The sequence below is a fragment of the Bactrocera dorsalis genome, chromosome 4, assembly GCF_023373825.1.
Source record: "Bactrocera dorsalis isolate Fly_Bdor chromosome 4, ASM2337382v1, whole genome shotgun sequence".
Lineage (NCBI taxonomy): Eukaryota > Metazoa > Arthropoda > Insecta > Diptera > Tephritidae > Bactrocera > Bactrocera dorsalis.
The window spans coordinates 36,633,702-36,648,871 of record NC_064306.1 but is presented as its reverse complement, the minus strand read 5'-3'; the positions used below and the strand labels follow the sequence as shown (position 1 = coordinate 36,648,871).

Here is a 15,170-nt window from a genome sequence, read left to right as displayed (position 1 = left end):
TTTCCTTTAGGCGTTAAGTATTTGTATCAGTGTAGCTTTTGTTCAAGTATGCTCAACATTATTATTGTCCTTAAATTTTAGAAATACTTTAATATATTTACAAGTAGATTCTCTTGTCTAAACTTATGTCTAAACAATGCGCTACTTTAAATTATTGTCTTTAAGTGTAATTCTACAGAATTAACTTATATTATATACTTTTGTATAGATATATTTATGTATAATTTATATGTATATATATATATAATATTTATGTCATGCTTAACGTATTATTGTATAGTTGAGTCACCAAACCATTTTTACGCACCAAAACACCAAAAATGCAGATTTTTTATAAAATAAAATGTTGATAACTTCATCCTTTTTATACTTATTTTGTTCACTTTGCTCATTCGAACTAGTTTTTTTTTTGCATGTTCTATACACCCTCTTTCGTTTGAAGTATATTCTCGACGGTTTCGTATGAGTCGTTAATAAATATGTACTTCTTTTTATTTATGCCACTCGTTTCAGCATTTTCATCGCACCTTTGTGATCTTCTTCACATATTTTTTTTATTTTCTTTATTCCTTTGCCTTTTTGTATATTTATTCCTCTTCTTCGAGCGATTTCTCTGGCAAGCCATATTTTGGACAGCACATGCCCTCTGTGCCATCCATATTGAAACAAAATATGCTGCGTTCGATTTCGGTAGGTTCGTGTGGCACAATGCCGTGCACTTCTTTCAGCTCGGCTTCTGGGAACCAAGCAGGATCTGTGTCTTCCACCACCTTAATTCCACATAATCTAAGTAAGGAAATAAATTTTCTAGTGCACATGTGAAAAATTATCGATGCTCAGACATACCTCAGTATCGCCACGATCGGTATCCACAATATTGACGACAGTATAAGGAAAAATGCAATAACAATGCACCAATGAGGCCACTCAAGCTTCTCGGTCAGCCCTTTAGCTGCTATCCAAGCGGGATAACTGCTACCCTCGGTGAGCAATTGATAGAACGAGGCCAGCAATATTGTGATCATGGCAGCAGGTGAGAGATACTTCCAGCATAACATCCAATATAAGCCGGGACGCGAACCAGTCATCATTTCAATGTCGTCGGAGAACCTGAAATGATATAAATCCAAAAAAAGATTGTAATCAAGGCTGTAAAGTCGTAAAAATGATTGTGTTTAAAGTCTTTCCCACCTTCTAACACCGTAGATATAGCTGATCGACAGGCATTCGAAGAGTGCAATGATCAGAAGTGGGAAGTTGCCAGCAAAACTATCCATTAGCTGAAATATATAGCTTCCAGCGCCGTTAGCAAAGCACATTGAGATTAAACAGCAGGAAAAGCAAAGACCCTGCAATGTTACAGAAAAATTAATTCATGCAAGAACTTACTAGATTGCCTTACTGACCCCCACAATCCATTCCTTGGGTAGATTTGGAAAGAGTTTCATATCCACTAGCGAGGTTACGACGCCTTCCAGCGTGCCGAACTGTGAATCGATGCCGAGTGTGAAAAGCATAAGGAAAAACAACACGGCCCATATTTGTGCCCCGGGAAATTGATTGATCGCTTCGGTGAATATGATGAAGGCCAAGCCAGTACCGGAAGCGCTCTGCACACCAAAAATATGAAAAGTTTATTTAAATAAATTAAATTATTTAAATATTCTTAAACTCACGTTCGCCAGTTCTTTTTGCAGATCACATACTGGTAAGTTTGTGGTTCTATTTTGTGCGATCATACTTTGACGTTCCTCATTGCAACGATCGAATGTTGATGTGGCCTTGAAGCCGATCACCGAAAAGACGACAACGCCAGCAAACATCGAAGTGCCACAATTTGTGAGAGACACTAAGATGGCATCGCGATAACAATTATTGTTGGCAGGATTGTATGAACTGAAGGCGATCAAGCCGCCAAACGCAAGTCCGAGTGAGAAGAAAATCTGCGTACCGGCTTCTAGCCAAACAACCGGGTCAAGTAGTGTTTCCCAGCGTGGCGTGAAGAGATGTGCAACACCTTCTGAGGCGCCTGTTGGAGAAAATGAAGTGGAATTTTTTAAATCGTAGTCAGTTATATTAGTCTAAAAATAGTTCAGTCGTGCTAGTGTCGCCTGAAAATTTAAGGATATTGATCTGACATATAAGAAATAGTATATTACTCATGAAAATTAATTTAACGGAGTCAAATCGGTATCCAATTGACTTGTCAGTGCCTGGAATGGGTGCGGGATTGTCAGCTGGTTAGTTTAATTATCTTCCAAGGCATCTGTCGTCTCGGTCATGGCTGCGTAAATAAGCGATTTCACGAAACCCACTACACATAATTCGGCGATGTTAAATGGCACGATTTTGGAGGCCACGCCACAGAACTTAGCTTCAATTCTTACACCAGTTGGATTTTCTAAGCCCGAAAACCAATATCCTTCCGAAAAATGATTCATAAAGTGAATAGGCATAGGTCCAATTATTGGCCGCGAAGGCGGATGGACTAATTCGGGTCTTCTTCGATAGCACCAATAGCGTATTCGGTATGCGCTGTACGGCCTCTCTCTCTTTATAACTTGGTGCGAAACCGATCCATGGTTGTTCGAATTATCAAGCCTGCTGGGCGATTATGACCACCGAATAGTGGACGCAGAACCAAACCATTATTTTTTGCATAATTTGCAAACGTGGTTTCGTATTAAGTCTGTTCATTATGAAATGGCGAGCTAAACAGAGTATAAACCAAGCAACAGCTATGGAAGAGACCACCTCCGAAAAAAGCGTCTCTTCCTATATCTCGAAAGCAATATCTCATATATTCCAACATCCAAATTGCCATATAAATATATGAATGTATGTGCATTCACACACATGACGCTTCGTTCACGACAAATTACTTTTCGGTGAACTTTTCATTAATCGTCTCTATTTTATGCCTTTTAAACACTCACCTTTCAACGTAATGCCGCGGAAAAAGAATATTATGAGCACCACATACGGAAATATGGCTGTCATATAGACAATTTTGCCCGACGACGTTATACCCTGCACCATACAGATGTAAACGAGAAACCATGAAACTATTAACGCTATAGCCATGTGATAATTAAAATTTTCTGGCTCATTGACGCTTTCGGAGCACTGAAGTGTGGTGCGATACCAGTAGAATTGCGTGGGTGAAGAGGCCTGGCAAAATTGAGACAAATATTTGAATATGAATATGATATGCTTAATAATAATATATGTCTTTGTATATGTGTGGGTTGACATATTGGTAATTAATTTAATTGTGGTAATTGTAATGTAAATATTTGCATTAATTTAAGCTTGGAGCTCTAATTATGCGCCAGTGCGGTTATGTTTGTAGATAAATTTGTATGATAATGTTGAGTATGTCAGTTGCTTAATTAAGTAAATTATTATTTTGACTTCCTTCAATAAATTGCACAAAATATTAGTATTTAATTTCAAATACCTAAAAAAATTATAAATTAATTTGGTAACAATGTCAAGATTAACTGACTTAGCACAATATTTTTTCCGACTAAAGACACAAGATATTATTGGAATCAACGGAAAGTTATTGGTGTTGAACTGACAGAAGACACTCTTCAACAAAATTTGATAAATACTGCCCAATGGGCAGTTTTCGCCAGAAAAAAAACCGAATATACTCCGGCTACGTAGACCCCACTGAAGTCAGTATGCTGAGACCAGTGATATGGGAAATCGTTCCTTCTCACTATTACCTTTTGTAGAATGGAAAATTTTCCTACTACTATTACGTCAGATGTTCGTTCATAAGGCTATCGAAGTTCAGCAGTAATTTCTTATGGGAACAGAACGGAGTTAAAGAATCTAATTGAAATCTTGGCAAAATTGTCTTAAATGGGTAGTCTTGCCAATGCGCGACAAGTGCACAAAAGATGCTCTATTGTTTCGCTGGTGCTTTTCTCTAGACATTTTCTGCACTGTTCTCGATCTGGCAGCCCCATTCTGCGGGCATGTGTTGACACAAGACAGTGATCAGTTGATACGAGTATTCCCATCATGTTCACGATGTTTCTTCTATCGCGTGCCAGTGGGAATTTTGTGTTTTACACATGACTTTTGCAGTTCTGCACCCAAGTAGCTCGTTTCATCGGGTCCTGATTTTCTTGACCATGCTTCTCGCAAGATCGTCGTATAGACAATGCATGGGTTCCCCAATGTTGATCACGTTTTCGGGTGTTAGCCGATCATCATTCTTGGCAATCTCGTCCACTACTTCGTTGCCCTCGATGACTTGCACCCAGCACCCAGTAGAAGTGAAGTTGTTTGTTTCTGGCAACACTTTCCACTGCTGCCCTGCTTCTCAAGACACTTCTGGCCGATATGCGATACGAGGTTACTGCCTTGATTGCTGCTTGGCTGTCTACGTAGATGTTGACTCTGAAATTGCCTGCAGGTGCATTAGAGGCCAGCTCCGCGACTTTCGCAATAGCAAAGACCTTAGCATAAAATATACTGCAGTGGTTCGGCAATTTAAAAGGCTGCCTTTTGCCCAACTCTGGACAGTATATCCTCGCACCAACTCCATCGTCCATTTTCGAGCCATCAGTATAGATGTTTAGAGTGTTGTGCGTAGCTAACATACCTTTACGTCTGCCATATTTTTCTATCTTTACTTTGAATCTTCTTTCCCAGTTGAAAAGTGGGATCATGTAGTCGGTTTTTGTCAAGCCGCTATTACCCACCGAGTTACGCTCGAAAGTTCTATATGTAAAGTCTCCTGCAGTCAGTAGTCGACCCATCGATTTTTCTGTGCAGTTTTCAGTGAGGAGATTTCTATGTGGCAGGTTTAGTACCAGTTCAAGAGCCGCCGTTGGAGTTGTTCTTAAAGCTACCGTTATGCACAGCACAGCGAGCCTCTGAACCCTTTCCATCGGCCTCCGGTAGGTGGATTTCTGTATGCCTGTCAACCATACTTAGAGCAGAATTGATCTTACAATAGCTGTGTAGTAGCAGTACATGAGAGAGGGAGAGAGCCCTCAATGAAACAAAGTTTACAAATAAATTTTTTATTTTTATGTTAATTTTGAACTGTTGTAGACTTGGAAGTTTGAAAAGTTTGCTCTTAATAACACGTGGGGGTTTTCAAGAATTTCGTTAGGTTCATAAAATGTTTTCATATCTTGTTTTCTCTCTTCATTCATTTCCGTGAGAGCATGGTTTGTTTGTAACGGAAGATTTCAACGTTTCAAACATAAAGGAAGTCTAGACTGTTGAATAAATTAAAATCATATCTTACTTCTAACAAGAATATAGTACCATATACTCTACAAGGATGCCAATTAATTAAATTTACTCACGATTCTCGAAGTCAACGCAATTTATGTAGTTTCATGAGCGCTCGAATAAAGGATGTTTATTGTTCGCCTTCATATGTGTTATGGATGTATGTATATGTGTATGTGCATAATTATGTCAGCGCATAGTGTGGCAAATGCGTTAATCTGGATGCATGTGTGTGAGTGTGCTCTATGTGTGTTAGCTGCTTACCACACATTCCGGCTCATGGTCATATGTGTAATTGGCATAGAGGCGTGTGGGGCAATCGGCCCACGGCAAAGGTGACTCAAAACTGTGCAACAAGTATATGAGGCACCAGGCAATTATGGTATTATAATACAAAGCGACTATATAACTGACAACTGCGGATGAGATGCCAATGCCGCCCAAATACGGAGAGACCTGTGCGACAAAAGAGTGAAAGAGTAAGCGGTTACTTAATTGAATAAATAAATTATAAGAGCATTTATTTTTTTATTTATTATACATACATATATGCGGCTGTATTTACCTGGCTCCATACACCAATCGCACCCTTGCGCAGTCGTTGGCCTACAGCCAATTCCAGATAGAATATCGGCAAGCCCTGTATGCACAGCATTATGAAATATGGCACGAGGAAAGCGCCGCCGCCATTCTTTTGCGCCAAATAAGGAAAACGCCAGACATTACCCAAGCCAACGGCATAGCTAGAATTGTTAATATTAAATACATAATTTACTTCTACTTTTTGCGTGAGGATTACATAATAAAATTATATTAGAAGTCGTACTTAGAAAATGTTAGAATTTTGTTCTAAATTTTGGAGTTGTTAGAATCACGAAGACTTTTTAAGCTCTATATCATTATCACCATAAATTTATATTTTATTTATAAACTGGCAACAGTAGGAGGTCCATCAGCTCCTTGCTTCTTTTTAAAGTACTATCTCCAGGAAGAATGTACCAGCAGTTTGAGTCCTATTCGAGCAATTTGGTCGTGACGGCGGTAATATCAGCTGGTAGGCGCGCACGGTGGGAGACTACTTTTTTCTTATACAAATGGATGGCATATTCCCTAATTTACCAGTCACTTTAGAGGATGGAGTCATGTGTAGAAGTTCACGCAAGTGAGGTAAATTCCTGTGCGCCATTCACTTGTGAGTTGCCAGAAATTAGTGTTTTACATATGTATAGCTCAAGCAGCACACAACTTCCGGTCTTAGACCAAGTATCCTCTGGGTAGACAACGAATATTCGTTTGAAGGCGAACTAAATCGAGAGAAGGTGAAATATCCCTCTGCAGAGTTGCGCGCTGGGTTTGGGATCCTTCACGTAAAGAACCCATTCAATTAAAAGAAAAAGACAACCTCGGAGATATAACCGCGTAAGCGGTGTCTACGCTAAAAAAGACGAATCCTTTTAATAATGCGGCATAGTAGGGTCCTGTGACCGTTCTCGAGATACGAGAACGGAAGTCATCGTCTTTGCTTAAGATTTGACAGTATTTGTCTTCTTCAGAACAAATGGCAACTTCTTCGCTAACTTTTGCAACTTTCATCAAGTATCTGCCAATATCAGATTGTGAATTTTTATTACTATATACTTCATGTTAGCCGTTTTTGTAGCTATGGTTCATCAAAAACTGAGAATCTTTTTATCTTCTTTTGAAATATTCTCTTATTTTATACCACTTTAATTCTAGTTACATTTTCCAGGCGATTTATAGGTCTTGCTTGGCTTCGGATGAAGGCATAGACACACTACATGAATACCAAAGGTCATTGGCCTGAAACTTCACCTGTCAAGCCGATCTCTCTGGCTACTCTACACTCCTCTGTAAAGAAAAAGACTCAACATAGTCATAATTACTCCGAATGGGCATCTACTAAAGAAAATAGTTCGAGAATGCCACTATGGACTCTTCAAAAGTTCCAAAAAGATCCGACGTTTTCGAGCCAAATTTTGATCAGCGACTACCTAAACAGATTCAAGAGCTGTCATTTTATCCAGAAAAACAACTGTTTGGTGTGGTTTGTGAAACGGTGGGATTCATCCAAATTTCTTTAAAAATGATGTCGGTGAGAACATAGCCGTCAATGGCGACCGTCGTCGTGCCACGATAACCGACTATTTGATTGACTGAAATTGAAGCTCGCGAACTCGTGGACATTAGGTTTCAACAATATGGCGCCGCTTCCCACACATTGCATCAATCAGTAGATTTATTGAGATACAAGTTCGGTAAGTAGAATATTTCACGTTTTGGGCCGATCGATAGACCACCAAGATCGTGTGATATCACACCGTTTGAATTTTTTCCTGTGGGAAAATTGGAACTGAAGGGATGGACTATCTGAGACGCAGCCTCGACTAACATTTGAAAAATATAAAAAGGGATGCCAAAGAAAGTTCTTTCGAATGATAATAAGCATTCCCCAATAAGTTTGAAGTTTCTGAATTCTTTTCTTTAAAAAAGTAGATAATCTCGAAATGGATCACCCCTTAGTACATAATCTCGTTAGAAACAAACGTTAAGTATACGCCAAGTATACCTATCAACAAAATTCGATTTCGGTATACATTTTCTTCCTTCAAAAGCATTATTTTCACTTTGTATACAATTATTCAACAGTTTTGTGCAACCACTCTCATCGACGTCAGCTTCATAACACTTCGCGCTTATGTGAATGAACATAAATACCAGTAGAGTGTTATTTCCACGGCTCTTAACGCCATCAATGTCGCTGTCACACTTCACTTACCCTATTGTGGCGAGTAGAAACATGATTTTGTTGTCCCAACTTTCACGTTCTTCACCCTCCTTTTCGCCCTCAACAATATCCTCTGCTTGTGCCTCCACTGTGGCCGAGACTGCTGCGACCAGTTCTGCTTTTGACTTGCTCGTGCTCGCCTGCGCACCGAAACCGTCCGGTTCCAACTCAGTCGATTCGTCAAAAGCATCACCGAGAAACGCCTGATTGGTGGCACCATACATGGGTTGATGGTGGTGGCTGGGATGCGGATGATGATGTGTACCGCTGGTATGATGTTCTTTGGGTACCAAGCGACCGCGCATTTCCTAACGAGAATGCAAACAAAAAACAAGAAAAGAACAGCAAAGTCAAACAAATTGTAACAGTAAGTCGAGGAGTTGAGTTAACGAAGTAGCTAATTAACAAAGTTGATTAAAAACGGACAAGGCATTCCCTCACTTCCTGAAATCAAACACTTGGATAAGGCGCTTGATTGGGCAGGGAAGTCCGCCTTTCAGCTACTCACCCGTAGTTCCAGTTGATCAATGCTCTTTTGACTTTTCAACACACCACCGAAGTCTCGCGAACTCTGTCGCCGCAAAAGCTGTGCGGTATTCGCCATTTTTATTTCGGTTTTGCTTTACTTTTCCTGGTTTATACCCGTTTTAGTCGGTGTTGCTTACGTTTTTTGTGTTTAAATGCGTTGTTTCAGGTTTAAAATTGTTGTTTTTGTATTTTCTTGTTGCATTTATTCTTTTGTTTTTTGTTGGTTTATATTCAGCAATTGTTAAGTTGACCGTTTTGGTTTTAATGCGAGTTATTAATTTTCCATATTTTTGCCTATAATTGATTCACTAAGCAACGAAGCGATCTTTCTCTCTTGACAGCTTCTAATCACAAGTGTTGGTATTTTTATTAGTTCTTTGTACAATTAACCTTTGGTTTCTTGCAACTTGCATTTTGTACTTGGAAATCTGTTATAAGCAACCAGCTGGTATTTGAGTTAGTGGAAGGAAATATTCAAAACAAGCAAAGAAGGAAATTATAGTTTGGTTTCAATCGAATGAGCTCATATTAGATGTTTCGAAATTCTGTATGCTGTCAAGAAATTCAATTATTGATTTTTTGTTTCTTGACACAATTAGTTTTATCAACTTGGAGACGAGTTTACTTCGGGTTACGCACATACAGCAGCTTTAATAACAAACTCGACGTTTTTTTAAACACCCTGTATCGTTATGCAGAAAAATATACAAAACATATCAATTCTTCGGTGAGACTAAGAAAGATCTACCGACCGACATAAGTCTTTTGGCTCGATAGAATCGGAAAAGATCTAGGCAGCTCAGTAATACACTGTTATTTAAGGTGCGTTGAGGCTAAAATTTTGTCCAGTCTTTACTGTCAGATTGTTTCTGTAGATGACGAAATTAAGCACTCTTTTATATTACTCTTTACTTTACACCCCTTTCACTATCCAGGGCACAATGTAGTAACCAAATTAGTCTTAATTGAATATTTCTGATTAAAGCCGGACGCTTCGTTAGGTTAGCTTAGGTTAAACCGATCTTAACAGGCATCTCAGTTGGAAAGCTTAGAATGCTAGACTTGCTTAAGACTGTCGAGATGTTTTCTCCTCAGTCATGCAAAGATTGGACAAAGAAGGAGAAAGTGCCTGAGTCCATATTACTTTAATAAGCGCCCGTAAAGATTTTTATCCTTACCGCATGGATGCCTATTGGACAATGTGTAGTAAGAACCTCTACTATTGCGACAAAATGTACTTTGCTAAGGTTTAATAGTTAAGAGGATGCCTTGCGTTCTACTGTAGACCAAACGGACCTTACAGTTGCACAGAAACGAGTCGTCGACCACCGTTTGATAAGCGCACGCGAGGTACCTTGGTCCAATCCAAGAAAGCAAGATGCCAATGGAGATTCAACTCGTTTCCAATAGCTCGTCGGCTTTACAGTTGCCAGCGAACCTGATACCTAGTCTAATGCTGAGTAGATTGATTGAGTAAATTGAGATTATACTAAGTAGAGTGATGCTATTTCTTAGCTCAGCGCTCTGCTGTCGGAATGAATGCCCGTCTTCCTAAAAGGGGCTGCACTTCGCAGCAGTACGTCTACGCCCAGCGTAATAGCTGCCATTTTTGTCTGAAAAATGCTAAAGCGGTCCTACGACCTAGAGCTAAAACATTCCAACCTTTTCTCCCAGCTTCAACCCTTCCTTTAAAAAGCTCATTGCGTCTCTTCTCCAGTGACTGTTTCACTTCCACATATCTCCCGTTGGTATGTGAGCTGTAAAAAGGCCGCCGTGTTTCCGAAGCCTTGATATGCCCAGCCTTAAGCCTTAAAGCGCAATTCGCAGTTATGCACCTGTCCGTAATGTTCAGAGTTGCTGTGTGTAAAATGGAATTAAGTGGTGTTGCTGGGTAGTTCGCAGTGCACCGAGTTTTGTATGCGAGCCGCGACACGTTCAAGCGTCCTAGCAAGTGTTCCCTTTTCGAGCGCCCTCCACCAAACGAATACACCATAGAATATTATAGGCTAGACTACGGTTTGGTAGAGCCAAAACACCACCTCTGGTGAGAGTCCCAACCTTTTCCCTATTGTACCTCTACAGCAATATAAGCCAACCTTCTACTTTTATGCCTTCCTGCTTTCTCAACAATTTTGGCTACGTGAAAGCTTTATATCAAGAATAATAAGTTGATACATGAAGATTTTTCCGTCTTCAGGAGTTTTGACATCGAATTTTTTAAACAATTTTTTCATCATTCAATTTTGATCTCTCATTCGGATGTGACGAGGATATAACTGAAGTAAATGTTTTTGAAAATAAAGTGCGAAATATTTGCGTAGACTTAAAATTAAGTAAATTTTTAAAAGCATTTATACCGTAAATATCATGAAATTACACTAATACATATGTATCTTCAATAGCTCTTCCAGTTGTAAAGCCATGTAGCAGTGTTTATATTGAAAAATTATGAATAACATTTTGTTATGGTTGAAAATTCGTTTAAAAGACGCTTGAAATGTATTCAACATTATATATTTGAGATAATATTTAGTGCGAACACTGATATATACGAATATATTGTTGGTATATAGAGAACAACTGCAAGGCCTTTTAATTCAATCATCTATATTTACATTACTCTTCCAACTACTATCAGTCTAATCTAGCAAATAGCACGATTTGGTAGCAAAACGGCTCAAAACACTGAAAGTGCGTTGAATACGGACGTATTTATTGATTTGATTAGATTAGCTCAACCCGGATGCCATTAATGTCAAACAAATTGCAACGCATTACTCATACGCCCTGTCGAACCCGCAAATACTTGTGATAAGTATGCGCATGTAAGTGATAGGTATGAATACGCTAATAATCACATGCGGTTATAGCGTATACAAATATATAGTTGGGATTTCGTTTTCTGATATTTGTACATACACATGTGTATATGTATGTGTTTAACCACACACAATTAGTGCCCATTTAGTACACCATATGGCTCAATTCATTATTTAGTATGGCCAAATTTGTATACATAGATTAATCATAAATTTTGATTGAAATGTTCGTAGCGTTGCTGCGCGAGAATGAATAGAAGTCGAATGAATATGTGAATTTCACAGATATCGGATAATTCGTGATATGTACCGTATGTAACAGCATAGTATATCAAAGTCAATAAATGCTATGTAAAGTTCACTGAAATCAAATTCAGTTTTTATTCTGGAAACTATTGATTCCGTGATTGCCAGATCGTTATGTGACCTATCGTCAAATTAAGACAATTATGGACATTACTGGGACTAGCGTACAATTAATATTGCAGAAACATTTGATTGTAACAAAAATTTCTTCACACTGGATCCCACACTGTTTGTATATTTAAAAAAAAAAAAAGAGGCTCATGTCGGTTGGTCGAGAGAAATGTTATCAGAATGCGATAGTGGTGCTTCGAAATACGTTTATGGCATCGTGACAGGTGATGCATTGTGAATTTACACATATAAGCTCGAAAGAAAACAGCAGTCGACTGCATGGATGTTTCAAGATGAGCCGAAACCAACAAAAGTTGTTCGCGCAAAAGCACTTCCAAGCTAACGTCTGACAGTTTTTTTGAAAGAACTGAACATGTTGCAACCATAGAATAGTAAATTCTGTGGGTAATCCAAACATTTGTTTGCCAGTGTTCTTTCAAGAAATCAGTAAAACCAGCCACCGAGAAAGGATTACTATTCACCACGATATAGCTAGCTGTCACATGTCGACTGCAACAAGTGGACTTTTGAGCACTCAAATCCGCGATTTGATGAGTCATCCACCGTATAGTCCTGACTTGTCAGCGAATGACTTCTTTTTATTCCTGTAAGTAAAAAAATAAACTTAGTGCTTTCGTCGATTCCGTTTTGGTAATTTCGATGTCAAAGATGACAGCGCTCTAGGAAGCCTATTGCCGAAAAATCCATAAAATTGTGGAATAGTTGCTGAATGGTAACAAAACCCATACATTTCTAAAGCACATGATTAATGGCGACGAAAAGTGGGCAACAACAAAATCCAGTTAAGACGGTCTTACTCGAATTGCGATGAATCAGCGCAAACGGGGATCAAGCCAGGATTGATGTTCAGGAAGATTTTGCAATGGGTTTGTTGGAATTGGTAGAGGATCATTTACTATGAGCTGGTAATCTTCCAAACTCTCAATTTCGATCTGAACTGTCAACAATTGACCCAGAGGCGACCAGCTTTGGACCAACGTCCGGCGATCATCGATAGTAACTCGCTCAAAACTTCGGGATCTTGGTTGGGAAGTTTTTATACATTCCCCTTATAGTCTTGTTATAGCGCCAAGCGATATATGCTCATTCTTGTCTATGGTATATGATTTTATATGAGAAAATCGACTGTCCCAGTTTTTGCGAATAGGTACCAGAGCCAGAGGGTATGGTTCCCGCAAGTGAGGAAAAGTTCTCTGAGCACCGTTCACTTGGGACTGCCCAGAAATTATTTTTTTACTCAAGCAACTCACGACTTCCGGTCTTAGACCAATTATCCTCTAGGTAACCAAGAAACATCCGTTTGAAGGCGAACTAATTTGAGAAGGCATAAGATCTCACCCCAGGGTTGTATGCTGGGTTTGAGACCCGCCACGTAAAAAACACCCACAATGAAAAGAAGAAAATAGCCTCGATTTAATCCTCTTTTGATTAGAACAAAAATATTTTCCGAAATCATCCCACGTTGGTTTAATTTCACCCAGTGAAAATTTATTAACCCCGAAAATATTAAATTCTCCTTCAACACAAGTCGCACACTACAATATCGTTCGCTGCTGTCGAAAAAATAAATGTAAACATACTTGTGGGTGTGACTGTAAATATTAACGAGTATTGAGGTAGACCTAAGTTACAAGTATTTCAAATAAAAAATGACTACCTCACTCTTGGCATCTTACACACACACACTTTCCTTTCTCTTTTGCTATTTTTTGCGTTTTGTTTTGCTTTCACTTTCTTCGCTTAGGCGCTGTTCGTTTCGCCAGCGCTATGATCAAACTTTCACCCACTCAACACGTACACTGAATGCTTGCATAACATATGTACTAGGACTAAACACCAATTCACACACGCTCCGAGCCAGACATACGAGCTTAGGACGAGCGCGTTTACAATCGGATATAACACGCAAACGCTTGGTGTTAGGATCGAATGTACCGAAAATTCACCGAAATTTGCGACGGTCAATAAAAGTGACAACGACGAGGACGACGACGACGACGACGTGAACGCGATGAAGCGACGAAAGCGCAAATATGCTTTGAACTTTTATGGACGGCAAGCTGGAGGTGTGGTGCTGCCGTTTAGATATGGCTGTGGAGGGAGGTGCAACAAATAGTTCAACGCTTGCTGAGCACTTGCAGGCGAGTACCGATAAACAAAAACGCCAATTAAGTGGGCGGTGCGGGCGCGCGCCTTCGCGTGACGAGACGTTGAACAAGTGAAACGGCAGCAGTGACGTTGCGTTAATGAAAGCGAGTGACGCGCAAGGCTGAATTTCGACTAATGCAGGCGTACGCTTGATGGACTAACTCCTCAAACACGAATGTGGCCAAGGCACACCACATGCATACCTATGTGTATGTCCGTGTATGGGTTCACAAAAGTGAAAACGACAATTAGTTTTGCCAACTGGTGGGTTAGGACGTTGTGTGTCAACCGTTATTTCACTGCAAGCGCACAGCACAATAATTGATTTTCAGCGCACAAAAGTGAAAGGACACAGTCGACCGTGCTGGAGACCAACGCGCACGCACCCACACACCCACACAAATGAAAAGCGTATAAGCGGGTGTTTGCGTAACACTCTTCGCTTCGATAACTTTCTATTTCACGAGCCAAATATTTACGGCGTATTTTTCAGTGTGCATTTTATTTATGATTTTCTTCATACACTCAATTGGCGTCGATAGTAATTTCCGTTTTGATTATGTGTATAATAGCATGTCGAATAGGTGGATAGACTGCGTGGCGTTAATGGCGGAGGACCAACGGCGGAGACAAGCGAGTGTCACAAAGTGTAAAGCGAGACTGTTAAATGGCCAGTCTAGCTAATGTTGGCACTACCGAAGGATGTGTGCGCGAGCGAGTGAAATCGAAAAGAACGAGTAACTAACTGCGTTACTCGCTTGTGGAAAAGCGCAGGAAAGCAGCACAAGCGCAAAGTAACGTGTCGTTGATAAGAACTTGTAGCTGTGATGGTGTTTGATTGTCAAAAAGCAGGCGACAATGAAAAGAGCGATAACGAAACGTGGAGAATCAAAAATGATATGAGAAATAACCGAACATGAAACGAACCAGCAATAAGTCGTGTATGACAACCGCGACTCAGTTTAAAATGTTTTTTTTAAATAACATTTAATTTTTTTTAAACAATATTTAATTTTTATAAAAAAAAAATTGCAAAAAATTGCAAAATATATTTTTATAAAAAAAATTGCAAAAAAATATTTTTATAAAAAAATTGCAAAAAAAATATTTTTATAAAAAAAATTGCAAAATATATTTTTATAAAAGTGCCAAGCATTTTTTTTTTAATT

The 15,170-nt window shown here is 39.3% G+C and overlaps 1 protein-coding gene across 1 annotated transcript; it reads right to left on the bottom strand.

Moving 5' to 3' along the window:
* LOC105227267 (sodium-dependent neutral amino acid transporter B(0)AT3) lies at positions 1-14,921 on the bottom strand. Its single transcript, XM_049456320.1, has 11 exons — positions 14,525-14,921; positions 8,577-9,041; positions 8,060-8,376; positions 5,828-6,005; positions 5,527-5,718; positions 2,937-3,171; positions 1,677-2,029; positions 1,407-1,610; positions 1,192-1,349; positions 847-1,110; positions 1-786 (listed from the first exon to the last, which is right to left on the bottom strand). Exons 2-11 carry the CDS (start codon positions 8,670-8,672, stop codon positions 588-590), a joined length of 2,196 nt encoding a protein of 731 aa, XP_049312277.1. The 5' UTR covers positions 8,673-9,041; positions 14,525-14,921; the 3' UTR covers positions 1-587.
* Positions 14,922-15,170: the final 249 nt, after the last annotated feature.